The 14,869-nt window shown below is 47.9% G+C and overlaps 1 protein-coding gene across 3 annotated transcripts in view; it reads left to right on the plus strand.

Moving 5' to 3' along the window:
* Window positions 1–14,578, plus strand: part of LOC125742802 (ras-related protein Rab-26) — a 51,157-nt gene extending 36,579 nt beyond the window's left edge. For all 3 annotated transcript variants that reach the window (XM_049015160.1, XM_049015159.1, XM_049015161.1), the window contains 4 exons: window positions 8,662–8,727; window positions 9,134–9,190; window positions 10,411–10,487; window positions 10,996–14,578. In XM_049015160.1, coding sequence (XP_048871117.1) covers window positions 8,662–8,727; window positions 9,134–9,190; window positions 10,411–10,487; window positions 10,996–11,098 — 303 coding nt within the window. In that variant the 3' untranslated portion in view covers window positions 11,099–14,578. The remainder of the gene's footprint in view (window positions 1–8,661; window positions 8,728–9,133; window positions 9,191–10,410; window positions 10,488–10,995) is intronic.
* Window positions 14,579–14,869: the final 291 nt, after the last annotated feature.

Here is a 14,869-nt window from a genome sequence, read left to right on the forward strand (position 1 = left end):
AAATGGTACTTTTGGGAATTGTGATCCCTCCCATGGATCACGGGGCTGTTCTTTTCAAGAGGAAGCCAGCACTTTAAATTTTCTCAAACTGTACACAGAATATGGCTGACTCGCCTTGCAGCTTCCCCGAGGGACGAGGGGGGGGGTTAGGGTTAGTAATCTGCCAGGGAGGAGAACGCAAAGCTGGGGGGGGCACAGTGCTAACCTGGCATATGGATGATCCCCAACGCCAAACCCACACAGCACTGCCGCCAGGATTCACTCGCTCCGCACCTTGGGGGAGAGGAGGATGGAAACAGGAGCCCGGATGACTCACCCCCCCACCCTCACCCCCCAGTCCAGCCTCCATCATGGCCCAGAAACGCCAGCCTCAAGCTCGTCTGGATCCAAACACCAGACGGGGACTAGAAGAGGCAGAGCGAGGCCTTGGGGGGTGGAGACATCGATATATTTCGGTATAGGATTACTCTGTGCTTTGGGCTTTGGGTGTAAATTAGTGTTTGGTGACACCACCGAAGGCCATTCATGGTTCTTTTTAAGGTGGGGGCATAAGAGGGGCCATAATTCACATAGAGGGGCAACCTCGTCATTAGCCAATGATATGTTTTGAATCAGGGAGTGACAGGGGAGGGGTCACTCCAGCGACCAATCAGCTTTCAGCTGGGGCCAGTGCCCCTGTGCACATCCCTGGACAGCAGGTCAGCAGCTTCACTGTGTCAGTGTGACCGCCCGCGTCATCAGCGCTATGCACCCTCTGGAAGCAGCAGTCACCAGAGGACCTGTCACTGGCTCAGAAAAGCAGACATCTTGTCTGTCCTCCTTTCCAGCATTATCTCCTGCCACACCAGTCCATTCCCCAGTGGGATAAACCAAATTCCTCCCTTTTCCCAGTTAAACAGAGTCCATCACGTTCCAGTTTCTGCCATCATCTTGGCTACAGGACAGCTACGTTCTTCTCGTCTGCATCTTTCTGATCTCGCTCCACTGATCCCAGTTATATCCCAATATCATCCCTGTCACCTCCCAGTATCATCCTACTCATCCTACCCACATCATAGCATAATCCCAGTATTATCCCAGTCATGTTCCAGTATTATCCCAATCATCCCAGTGTAATTCCAGTCATGTCCTATTTGAATAGTAAGTAAACTCTGTAAAACTCTTTAAAAACATGTTCATTGACCAAAATCCTGCGGAGACCAAATAAGTAACAAACAATACAATAATAAAATACACGCATATAAACAGAAATCCCCCTCTTGAATACTTATTAAGCCTCCTCAAAGGCTAAGGGAAAAAAAAATTTTGGTTTAGTTTTAAAATCAGAAACTGTAGAGGCAACCCTGATATGGCTGCTGGGTGGTGTTACTGCAAACGCACCGTGACCCTTTGATTTTACCGTCAGCCGCCGATCAGCCTGGGGAAGCCGCTCACGTGATCGCAGGGATTTTCCTGTGCTGGACTGACAGAGAACATCTGCTATATAGGGAGGGGTCAGTTCATTTGGGGCTTTAAAGGTGATCAATAAAATCTTAAATTGAATCTGGTAGCCGGTGTAAGCGGGCTAAGTCTGGACATATGGTCCCTCTTTCGGGTGCCACCTAAAAGTGGAACAGCAGCGTTTTGGGCTGCGGATGTGATAGAGATGACTGACTGACCCCAATGCATAATGCATTACAGTAATCCGGACAGGATTAAATAAATGTGTGAATGACTTTCTGTAGATCTGGGAAAGAGAGGAGAGCTTTTCTTTTGGCGATCTTCTAGGGCTTCCTGAAGCCTTCACGGCGGTGTTGATTTATCAGATTTGAATTCTGTGTCAAAGATCTCTACAAGATTTTTACTTTATGGCTTGAACTTCGCAGTGAGTGATATCTTTTGTATTAAAATTTAACTTGCATGCGCAGACTGTCACGCCCAGCTCGTACGATCCTCGTGTGTGCCACGCCCCCCTGATTATCCACGTGTGCTTCTCTGATCGTACCCAGCTGTACCCTGTTGTTTGGTCTATTTCAGTCCGTGTCTTACCTCAGTTCCTCGTCTGTCATTGATGTTAGTCTGCGTCGGATATTTCCTGCCCCGAGTCCTCAGATTAAACCCCTAGTTCTGCTCTGTATTCTGCCTGCCTGATCCTTGCCCGCTTACCTGCCCGAGCGATCACCCGCATTACCGGCGAATCGTGACACAGACAGTCTCCTGACAAACGCTCCTAATGCTGTGTTTCTGCAGGTGTTCCTTCTTAATCTTCTTAATTGATTAGGAACAGAATGCCCTGCTCTGAATCTTAATTGAAGGTTTAGTTAATTCCTTGTTCTGCTGCATTCTGGGAAGCAGCATCATTCCGTTTAGTAGGTGCAGTAGCAGTCAAACATAAATGAAATGAAACGAGGTTTAAGAACAAAGTGCCTTCGAAGCTCACTGACGTGATGTAATGACTTAACGTGATTCAGGATTATCAGAAACGAGAGGAACCTAAATGTAAATAAATCTCAGCGAGTGTGTGACACCGTCGACAGCTACGCCCCCAGCCTCAAACAGGCCCCTCAAATCTCACTCACATCCAGTGATATTCCAGTAATCTCCCAGCTGTACCACAGCAGTATCTTTCCAAAGCCACGTCTTTGTTTATCCACCGAAGAAATTTCATCGCTGCTCCACAACCCTGACACAGTTACGTCAAGGCTGGGAGTTTGTGTCCGTGGACTGTGTCAGTAAAGAATCCATCAAGCCTGCAGACCTCACTGGGGGAAGGTTTCCAGTTATTTTAACTTACAAAGAATCAATTAAGCACTGGTATTTTTAATTAACTTGTAAATCAACGAAATGTGATATAACAAATACTGCTGAGAGAGCCTATTAAGCACTATAAAGAACACACTTACATGCTTGTCTCACGCTCAGGGACCCGGATCACTGCGTTGAAGTGTAATTGTGTAGCTGCTACCTGTTAATCGCTGTGCAAACGCATTTAGATTAAGGGCCATCAACCGAATCAGCTTGCTGTGCTTCATCGCATGACAGCCGCTCTCTGATGTTCCAGTGTCAGGACCGCATGTACTAGCATAAGTGGGGTTAAGTTGATGTTTCATTCGGAAACCAAATTTCACGAGCAGATTTATTAAAGCAAGTTGAATTTCTGCTGACATTTAAGAGTCTGAAATGCAGTGATCGTATTAATATTCATGTCTGAAATAAAGAAACCTGACAGGAATGTCTGGACTGACCACCTGGCATACCAAGCTTTTTCCCAGCTTGTGTTGCTTTATAAATCCCATAGGGGGCGCTCTGTGCTCATTCTCCCCGCTGGATTGCATGGCTCTTCTGGGTTTTGTTTTAGAGCAGAAGTGTTTGGGTTCTTTGGCAGATTCTCAGCTGATCACTGGTCTGGACTGTGACTGGGCCAATGTAGAGGAGGCAGCTGCCCCGCTGCATGCTGGGAAGTCTGATTGTGCCATCACAGAATTCTCTCTCTCCCCCTCCCCGCAGTGCTGCATGGCTGCACGCCCCTACCACCCCTGTCAAAACCACGCAGATGAGTCTGCATGCAGGATGCTGGACGTGATCCAGGGTCTTTCTGAATGCAGGGACATGGCAGTCGGGGTGAACAGCGGCTCCCCATCCAGCCCGAGGCTCCGCCCTGATCCTTAATGCATCATGGCACTGTGTACATGTTAAGGTCAAAATGGTGCCCTGAACACTGTGTCTGCTGGGGTCACTGCGGTGGGGGTGGGGGGCTGTAAGCTGAGCCTGTGTTCAGTGTCTGCTTAAAGTAAGACAGGTCCTCAAACGCACGGGTGCTTCTCTCCAGTCTTCCTGTCTCCACATTCCTCTGAGAGTCAGGGAGACTGAATCCCCTAACCCTAACCCATGGGGGATGCAGCCAGTTCTGACTGCAGAGACCCCAGCAGCCTCTAGAGGGCAGTCCATCTGACGCCCACAGTCCTTCACTCCCCTACTGGAAGAGGCCAGTGTAGAAGAGCCTCACTCCCTCCGGGACGTGTGGGGGCAGGGTGGACCTGGGTCCTTAAGGGTGTGTCCCTTAGGTGATCCAGACCATCCCCAAGACCATTAGACCCCCAAAATCCAGCTTATTTGACAATAACGGGGCCCAATCATGGAGCACAGACATGACATCAGTGATGCGACTGACACACTCGTGAATATGTACAATATACATGAACCTAACCTCGGAAACATCAGGAAGGTTGTATGCATGTATCGCAGTCACCTGTCTGGCCTGAAATGCAGGTTTGCAGTTAGACGGTTATAAGGCTTCTTTGGATAAAAAAGTAATAGATGGCTACACTCAGTTTATGGATCGACCTTCTGTTCCTGATTGACTGCCCAGTCTTGATTGGCATGTGTCTCTGACCTATCATGGTACCATGAGTTTTCTTTTCCCCCGCAATTCACTCTCTGGTCTGCAGCGATGTGCCTTGCCATTGGTTAAACATCTTTTTTTTGTGATTTATGTAACAAGCTTATGTAATAAGTTTTGGTAATGTGCTGTTTGACAAGACCCCCTCTTTCCCTCCTGGAGGAGGGGGATAAATAATGTCCTAATTAGTTAGCAGGCCCACAAGCTTTAAAAATGTGCAGAATTGGTCCAGTAATTGTGTGATACGGCTCTTTGTTGGCCTTTAATAAATTCTTTTTTTTATCTTCTCTGTGTCTGTCAATCTCAGTATTTACCTATAATTCTCTGCTGACTATGTGTGTGTATATATATAGCTGTTGATTTCATTTTCAGTACTTAATTAAGCACTTCTATACTTTGACAGCTGAGAATGAACTGCTTTAATTTCCTCTGATTAAGGCTATAAGTACCCTACTTACCCAGTGCTTTTAACGCACTTCATCAGTCCCAGTTAAAAATGACTTTTTTAAACCAGAACTTGCTTCCTGTTTTTGGCAATTTCTTCGATTCGATTTTTGTAGGATGTTTTTTTGTCTTCTCTGAATGTGCTTCTAGCTGCTTCGGACACTGGGCTTTCAGACACTGGGGTTTCTCCAGCAGTTCCTGGCATCTAAGGCGTCATTTACAGTCCTCCTGGACCGGAGCTGAAATACGGGGTTCCCCAGGGATCTGTCTTAGGTATCTTAGAATCCAGCGACTACCTCTCACGCTAGCTGTGTAAAGATGAGATCAGTGGCACCAGCAGAAATTTCCGTCGAGAGTCATTTATATTTACGCCGGTGGTCACGCCGCATCCTGTCTCTTTTATGGTTATGCTTAGAAAAAAAATGCATATTTTGTTATTACTATTTTGATGTTGGGAGGCAACAGGGGTGACCACCGCTTAGATCTGGCCCTGGATGAGACTTTGTGGGGTCACCTCTGTAAACAGGATGTACATTAGAGAGAAGAGAGACCCTGCATTCTCAGAAACAATCCATTCTATAGGGACACAAAGAACGAAACTACTTCCATTTCTTCCATTTTCCCAAAACATTTAAACTCTCGACCCTTCAGATGTTTCTCATTACGAACAAGTCTTAGAGGAGGGGTTTGCGGCCTCTTCAGGGCCAGTGGGGCAAGTTTTTCTACTCATGGAGGTGTGTGACCTTGGAGGGTTATCTGTGCTTATTTATTGCAATATAATGTTACCTTGGTTACCATGTCCGGTGGCAGACAGGACAATGTAAGCCTGATTGTATGTGCCTGGTAAAGAACAGGGCAATGGGGCAGGTTTACTTCACCCTCCTTCCTGCTTGCCCTTAAAGCTTCCGGAAAGGTGACTTTAGTCATCGGCATCTGGGGAAAAAAAAATTCTGTCGGTTGACTTCTCGTTCATTTTATCCATTTCTGATTCAGATCCCTTGATCAAAGGTAATCGGCGATGCTGGAAATCATGCGGTGAAACACACACATGCACGTTTAGGCCCCGGGCTCCCCCAGGAAGGCGTGTCCCCCCCCCCCCCCACCTCCTGTCCCAGGTGTGACGGCTTGTCTGTGAGCGATTGGAACTGGATGAGGTTTTTCCTGACAGCATGAGGTGTAGATCATATTGTACAGCTGAAATGAAACTCTGCACCATTAAAACTCGATTGTTTTACTAGGCCACTCGTCATTATCACATTTATCACATTTATGACTCCCATAATCACCCAAGCCACAAATATGGGCCATGTTTTTCCAACCATAAATGCCAGTGACGCGACTCGATGCTTTAATCAACATCGACCCCCGTACTGATGTGTAGATATGACCCAATGTTTCACTGACAGTGCTAGCAGGCCCCCCATAGGCCACTAAGCTTGGACTTGCATTCTCTTTGGCCACGCCTCCCGAATCCTCATTGGTCGTCAAGTTTCCATGACACTCGACTATTCTCTGTCCCCTCTTCATGTCTTTTGTGAGCCTCTGAAAATAATGACGGACTCCTGAAGCCGGGGCTTAGTGTTGCTGGGGTTTAAACACAGCCCCCCCCCCCCACTTCCCTTCCAGCTATCTGATTGGTGCAGAGCTCACTCTGTCCAAGAAAATGAAAACACGGATACCAAGGCCATCTGGGAGCAGAGTAAATAAGCTAGAGGCCAAATTAATATAGTGTGAGTGGTTTGTGATTTAGCTGTGGGATGCTGCAGTGGCCAATTAAATTATTATGGTAATTATGAATGTTAATGCTCCTGCCTACGCTGGCTAATCTCTAGTTTGGATTTGAATGGAGGCTTTCTTTTCTTCTTTTTCTTTCTCTGCATGTCAACAGCACTTTCCTTTGGTCTCTTTATCTCCGATTCCATCTAAAAACGCACAAAGAGCAACTCGAGATTTCTCTTTCGGAACCACTTGGGCCACGTGACGCTTGTTCCCTGTGCTGCTTTCTCTCTGCCCTAGTGAAAATAGCTGATCCCCCGAGCCCAGTGGCCATGTCGTTTCCCTGCGGGTCTGCATTATGCTCCTATTTGATCCATCCCTGCTACCTCTAGTATTCCCATTCCTACTGCCTCTGATAATCCCATCCCTGCCACCTCTGATAATCCCATCCCCACTGCCTCTGATAATCCCATCCCTGCCACCTCTGATAATCCCATCCCCACTGCCTCTGATAATCCCATCCCTGCCACCTCTGATAATCCCATCCCCACTGCCTCTGATAATCCCATCCCTGCCGCCTCTGATGAATCCCATCCCTGCCGCCTCTGATAATCCCATCCCTGCCGCCTCTGATAATCCCATCCCCGCTGCCTCTGATAATCCCATCCCTGCCGCCTCTGATAAATCCCATCCCTGCCACCTCTGATAATCCCATCCCTGCCGCCTCTGATAAATCCCATCCCTGCCGCCTCTGATAATCCCATCCCTGCCGCCTCTGATAATCCCATCCCTGCCGCCTCTGATAATCCCATCCCTGCTGCTTCTGATAATCCCATCTTCACTCCTGTTCCTACTTTTTTTCTCCTGCCCCTGCATAACATGGTCACTGACCGATTCTGAGCAGGTCTTTTGTGAAGTACAGATCTGTTTTGTGATTTGTCAAGCATCAGAGAGGCATGCTACCCAACATGTGCACACACAGATTTAAAGATGGCCAGCTATCACCCTAGGCTTTCAGCTCCACTGTGCCTGCCACGGCCTCCCACAAGCCATGGCCTTTCATGAACATGGGTGACATTTCCGATCACTGTCACCTGAGATTGGAAGGCAGAGAACGCCTGTCATAACAGCCGTCTGATGGCGGCCTCTGAGGGGACAATGGGGATCGCAGTGATGTGACTGGGAAGTGATAAACATAAGCAACACTTCTAGTTGATACCTAAAATGGCAGTAGACACCCACAGGGCAAAGAACAGGAATTGCTAGCCGATAGTCCACCATGTTTCTAGAGGGCGCTGTTATGTGGTCTTGTCATGTTATAGGCACAGTTTGGGTGATTGTGTAACTTTGAGGGATGGGATCATGTGAGGGGGTGATAAACAGCTGCTGTATTACTGCTTCATACCCCGGGAGTGGGAGGTACAGCTGTGCAGTGTCTCTCGGCCTCGTGCTTCATCTCATTCCACCTGAGTAGAGAGGAGATGGGGGAGGGGTGGGGGGGTCAGGTGAAGCCCAGTGAGCTTTGATGGCTTGTGCAGTGATGTGGTCTCACTTGGTTGCTGACACTGCTGTTACAGTACCTGTGCTGTACAACGACATCGTCTCTCTGGGTTTCACAGCACCCCTGGGGGTGTGATCTTTAGAAGCATGTGAGGGATTCCAGCCAGTCCACGCCCAGTTCCGAGATCCAGTCCAGATCTTCTACAAGACTAGCCACCCTTCCCCGATCATCTTCACTGGTCTTCTGGCTTATTAAATCCACCTGTTAAGCATTTCCTGTGTAATTAGGTAAATACTGCCTGTTGTCCTCATTAATTGCGAGGTTCCCTCCATACTGGGCATTTCTCCCTCTTGGACTGATTGTTAGTTGCCGTTCCATACTTGGCCGTCTGCCTGCCTCCTGACTTTATTCTGGAATTGTTCTGCCCTGTTTTGGTTCCCCTTCTGATTCCCAGCTGACGACTTTGAGTTTTGGATTCTGTTTTGGCATTGATGAATAAACATCCGCAGGGGTCCGAACAGGTCGTCCCGTGAAAGAGCTTGTAAAATTCGTATGTGTTTTTACTCGGGGCTTTTAAAGGATCGTGGGCGTCTCCATCACCGCTGCTCTTTGTCTCACGCAGGCTTGGCTGACCGAGATCCATGAGTATGCCCAGCAGGACGTGGTGCTGATGCTGCTGGGCAACAAGGTGAGAGGCATTATGGGAGATCTCTCTCATGTAAGTGGGGGACCGCGAGCGTGCAAATGAGGGGCCCTGGTATGTACTCCGATCGATGCAGGAGGAGGGTCAGCGCTTTACTGTGCAGCAGGAGATTGATGCCCGCGGCTGGGATTGGTGCAGGAGATTTAATGAGACCAGGCTAGATCCCAGGGGCGGATATATGAAGCTCTCTGCCATTTAATTAATTTGTTAATGTTTCTTTGTTTAAATGTACCCTTGGTTATTATTCAGTCGCAGAATCCTTCACTGTGTATTGACACCATTGTGTGGCCAAGTCACCCCCCAGCTGTCCACCGAGAGATAGATAACGCAGAGCTTCTGTGTATGGGAAGGATGCGAGGGTGAGGAAGTAACTCTCTCTGGGCCCCTTCAGGCCGACGCCGCGCACGAGAGGGTGGTGAAGAGGGAGGAGGGAGAGAGGCTGGCCAAGGTGAGTTTGCATCACGAACGCACGCCTTCTTCTGTTTCGTTTTCACTCTGCCCATCTTATCTGCCTTTGTGATTCGCTGCTTTAGCTGCAGTGTTACAGCAGCGTGACGAGACTGGCCGTAGTTTTAGCTCCGCCCACCCCAATCATCATGCCACTCCCCCTCACTGACTGCTGACCTCATTCACATCTGTTAGGTAACTCTCGGGGCTCATAGAGGGCCACTTTGCAATATTGTTGTTCTACCAAACTCTCCACATCATCAGCACCTAAGTGCACTGCTCCCATCCGTGCTACATGCGAAGTGTGATGTTTTGCAATAGAATAGTGATACTTCATTCATCCTTATCTATTCTGTATCCCAACTTGCTCTCTGTAAGACACACAAAGATGTTTACACTTAAGAGAAGTTTCGGGGTCACAGTGCAGGGCCTGCCAGCATCCAGCACCCCTGGAGGCAATAGCGGCTTAAGGACCTCGCTCAGGGGTCCAACAGTGACATCACTCTGCTGACTGCGGGATTTGAACCAGCAACCTTTTCATCACTGTCAGAGCATCCTAACCCACTGTGCCACACGCAGCACCGTTGCTGTGCATGTATTATATCTTTAGTATTATGGATTATGGGTTGTGTGGGCCCCCCCCCACCAGCACCACCAGCACCACCACCACAATTCAAGGGCCCTTGGCAGCCAAACGCCCTCCCTATAGGGTCAGGGGCCCTTGTAGGCAGAGGATCAAAGAATGTAGGCCCTCTAAAATAGACAAACGAAAATACATTGTTGATAAGCGTTGCAAATTGTTTTGGGCTGCACCCCAAGGGCCCCCTGGGCAGCGGCCCCGCTGGCCCGGTCCGTAATCCATCCCTGTTATATGTATATTATTTGTTTATCATGGGGTTTGGGTGAGTGAGCACCAACTCACTTGATGCTCTTTGCAGTAATAACCTCTTGATTCTTGGATCTTGCGCGTCAGCTCTGATGTGCGTCAGTAGGACCCAAACAAGCCCCTGAACACTTCAGCCTGAAGCTGAGAGTCGAGCGGAGTAAAAGCTGCAGATCAGTGGGGGAGTTTTCCTCTGCTGAATGAGAGAGAGGCCAGTCCTGTGCTCCAGGAAAGAAAGAAAGCAGCCCCACCTTTCTGCTGACTGCTTTCTTCCGTCACCCAACTAGAAAGTGGTCATTTCTCTTTTTTTCTCCACGTCTTGTTTTTTGGGGCTATAGGAATATGGCGTTCCTTTCATGGAGACCAGCGCCAAGTCTGGCCTGAATGTGGAGCTGGCCTTTACTGCCATCGCCAAGTAAGTAAGCCAAAGCCTGGGCAGGCCAGGGAGGGCCGTACCATTCAGATTCCTCAGACAGGTACAGTCTAACGGGCAGGTTGGCTGCAGTGACCTGGATCTACCAGTAGGGGGCAATAATGAGACAGTGGGTGTGGCCTCTGCTGTTCCTAGGTGGACCAGTATTTCTGTCTTTAAATCCCTTGAGTGATTTCCTGGTAGCTCTCTGATGCATAATTAAATTGTTCATGTTTCTCAATTTAATTAAACCCGTAATTATTATTCAGCTCCAGAATCGTTCATTGCTTGCTGACACTGTTGTGTAAACATGTTAACCGTAGTGAGCTGGATCTACCAGTAGGGGGGCGACGGTGGATGTGGTGTTTCAGGGTAGCCGAGTAGGTCTCTCTTTAAATGAACAAATGGAAGTCGCCCTTCTCAAGCGAGTGTTCCAGATCGCGGTTGGGAGACCCCCCAGGATGCTCCAAATGACTACCTTTTATGCCCCCACACACTCCCGCACATGCAGAGAGCTGAAGCACAGGACCATGAAGGACGAGGGCGAGCAGAAGTTCCAGCTGCAGGAGTACGTCATGAAGGAGACAAGGAGCACCGGCTGCTGCGGGTCCTAGGCCGAGGCGGGCGGAGTGTGTGTGTGTGTGTGTGTGTGTGTGTGTGTGTGTGTGTGTGTGTGCAGAAATGTATGTGTTTGTGACCCCCTCAACTTGGCATGCGATAACTGGGACACTGGCCACAGACGTGTCCTGTCCAGAATTTGGATGACGGGATTGGATTTATGGGGAGACGGGTCTGTGAAACCCCCCACCCCGCCTGCCACACACTGTCAGCACTCAGGCTCAGGCTCCCCCTCCCAGGGACCCCTCACCTCCATCTGTGATGGGCTGGAGCGAAGGTGGAGCGGGACACCCCGAGCGGGGTGTGATCACATACCCCGATGGCCGTAGCAGGTGTGCATGTGTGTGCCTCCCTTCGCCGCCACATTGAAGCTGGACCTCGTCAGCCTGTGCCCCCCCCAAAGGACGTTAGACACCTGCATGGAGTAACCAGGACTCCAGGCTGAGGGACTAGTTTGTGTTATCGAGCCTCTACGTCTCTCCCTTGGACTGTTTCCTGAGAACACACACACACACACACACGGGTATCAATATCTTTGTGGGGACTCTCCATTCATCTCTATGAGCATTCTCCTAATCAAAACTATGACGCCCTTAAGCCCCACCCAGCCCTAACTTTAACCATAAGTAACCAAACTAAATACAAGCCTTTGGGTATTTTTAGTTTTCTGATTGCAGTCACATATATTTTATAAAACTGAGTTTCCCCTCCACACACACACACACACACAAACTCAAGCTACATCAACTTTCCCGGCCAGATAATCCAGCACTCTGACACACCAAACACTGTGTAAACTCCACCGCGACCACGTGTAACACCCACAGACCAGCAGACATCATCATCATGCTCATATCATCCACACTTACCTCATATGGCTCACAATCCAGGCTCCCACCCCACAAAGACTCCCCTGCAGTCAGCCCTCCCTGTTACTGCCCCCCAAACAACCATAATCGTTAATGGATTTTAACTCCCTGCAGTGACCTGTCAGACCTTTAACCCATAGTGTGTATATCCCAGATATCCAACTTTACTGTTTTTTCCCCTGAATTTCGTGAGTGACCCTTGATTAGAAATTGTTTGCCCTCACCCCCCCCCCCCCATTCCAATAATTTTTATTTAAATGCGACCCCCTGAAATCTGTGCAGTCTGAGCAACATATTCGAGAATGTATGTAGGTATTGTATGTAGTCTCTGATATGTGAGTCACAACGGCTGCGTTTTAAAGTTCCTGCACGGACATCCGGACCCAGACTGACAGCGGGCCTCTTGGCAGCCTCTCCGAGATCGTCGGCCATCTTTCTCACCACTGGACTTTAGTCTTTCTGTGTGTTAAACATTGCTGATAGATGCTTCATTTTAGAACAGACCCCCGGCATCTTAGGTGGTTTATTTTGAATGCTGTGCAAAAAGGAAGATGCAGCACAGCACACTGCTGACAGAGGGATCAGGGCAGGTGACAATGGCTGGCTGTTAACATTACAGCTTAGCCCCCGGGTGCAAATCAGCGTCTCCCACGTAAACGCGCAGCGATTAATGAATATTGTGGATAAAGCAAACGCCACGCTTCATTACCCGAAGTCCAGAGGTTTTAAAAAGTTATAATTACGAGTTAATGAAGTTCGGTGGTGTTACCTTTGCCAGTGTTCGGTTGTTACTGATGTCGCTGTAGATTATGCAGAGTTGACGAGTGCATGTGTATGACATCTTCACTCAGGGAAAGGAGAACATTTCCTGCAGGTGAGTATGACTGCGAATATGTGCTTCACATGCCAAAATGATGGTGTGGGACTGCAATTATTTTAATGGCTTTCGTTTTTGTCAGGTTTCATGCTATAATCCGTGGAAAAACTGGAAAAAATACTATTTCCAATGAAAGGCATCCATTTTCTAAAGGCGTGTTTAGATGTCAAATGTAAATGACATAGCATGACATATTCAATAATATTTGATGTGGTTGCTTTGTACCCTGCAAACTAATTTCCACGAAATTAGAAGGCACTAATTGTAAAATATGTTTAAACAGACCCTATATATTTTCCCAGCTGTCTAAAGTCCTGAAAGTTAATTGAAAGACCCATAGGCCTAATCGTGACCGCAGCCCTACGCAGAGTTGCCCATATTTCAGGCGATAGCTGTACGAATCTTCTACCTATTTTCCATGTTTGAAGTGGTAACTCATCCAGCGGGTCATAAAACGTGGATGTTGATTTATCTGAAATATTGAAATTAAGTGTTTAACATTCCGACTAGAACTAATACATTCACCCTTGTATTCACACTCAGGTTGTGCTGCATGTTACTTGGTCAGGTAGGGGGCGATGAGGCTGTCTTGGGTGACTGAGACTCCCCGGGTGCTGAGACTCTCTCAGGTCCATGATACTCCCAGGAACCAAGACTGTCTTTGATGACTGAGACTATCCGGGCACTGAGACTCCCTTGAATCACTGAGACTCTCTTGGGTGACTGAGACTCCCGGGTGCTAAGATTCTCTTGAATGACTGAAACTACCTTGGCGCTGAGAGTCTCTTGGATCACTGAGACTCCTAGGCACTGAGACTCTTCCGGGTCACTGGGACTCCCAGGTGCCGAGACGCCCTCGGGTCACTGACACTTCTGGGCCAGTGAGACTCCTAAGCGCTGGGACTCTCTTGGGTCACTGAGACTCCCCAGGCTCTGAGACTCTCTTGGGTCACTAAGACTTCTGGGTCAGTGAGACTCCCCATGTGCTGGAACTCTCTTGGGTTACTGAGACTCCCCAGACGCTGAGACTCTCTCAAGTCACTAAGACGTCCAGGTCAGTGAGATGCTCTGGGTCGCTGATCTCGTGAACTTTTCACGTTCCGGATCCACCATCAAGCATAACAACCTGACAACTTGTACTTAATACATGGAAGCACCATGTGTGGCTCTTAGCTTTAGCGAAGTAGAATAAGCAGGCATTGCTTTTGGGAACTTTAGATGCCTTTAAACCGCACATGTAATAAGATGAACTGGGCAGTGAAAACTCTCAAGCGAAATGTCATTTAGGGAAATAAAGTGTTAATGTGTTGTCTTTTGTGAAATGTGTCTGTGTTGTACAGGAAATGGTGAGGATACCCCCCCCCCCCCCCCCCGTGTATCTAGAGATACAGTATTAATTTCTTAATTTCAACAAGTATTAAGAGCACACGATTGTAATATAGGTGTAGCGATTTGCATTTAGTTTTAATCTTTCAGTGATATTCTTTCAGTCGTCTTTTGTCTGTGATTTAGAGACAGTGTTAGAAGTTTGTTTTGAACACATTTTGGCCATGAACTTCGTCCGGTATGCGGTTACACAGTCCACCGCAAATCGCTTTGCTGCTACGCGGGGACGAATTTCCATTTGTGCTCAGTGGAGTAATGTTCAATGAAAATACTTGGTGTCATGTTACGTTTTCGGAGTTTTTAAATGCATAACTTGTATGAAATAAAATATATAATGAACTAAATCCTCCATTGAGTGTTACGTATTCCGGATCTTGTGGAGCTGTTGTATAAACTGGTCTATAACCCAGTTGAAATTTTAAGTAATCTAATTCAGATTAAAGCGGAATGATTTGGTTTTGACGGCGTCTGAAAAACATTTACATTATACACATGTTTTTAATTAAAATATTTGTCTTACTTTTGCAGTATGCATACGGTAGATACTTAAATGCTTAGTGACTAATGCATCCATTGCATATTCTACTAAATATTCACAGATTAAGCAACAACGGGAACCTCACGCTTCCAGCGGC

This window comes from Brienomyrus brachyistius, chromosome 5 (assembly GCF_023856365.1).
Source record: "Brienomyrus brachyistius isolate T26 chromosome 5, BBRACH_0.4, whole genome shotgun sequence".
Classification (NCBI taxonomy): domain Eukaryota; kingdom Metazoa; phylum Chordata; class Actinopteri; order Osteoglossiformes; family Mormyridae; genus Brienomyrus; species Brienomyrus brachyistius.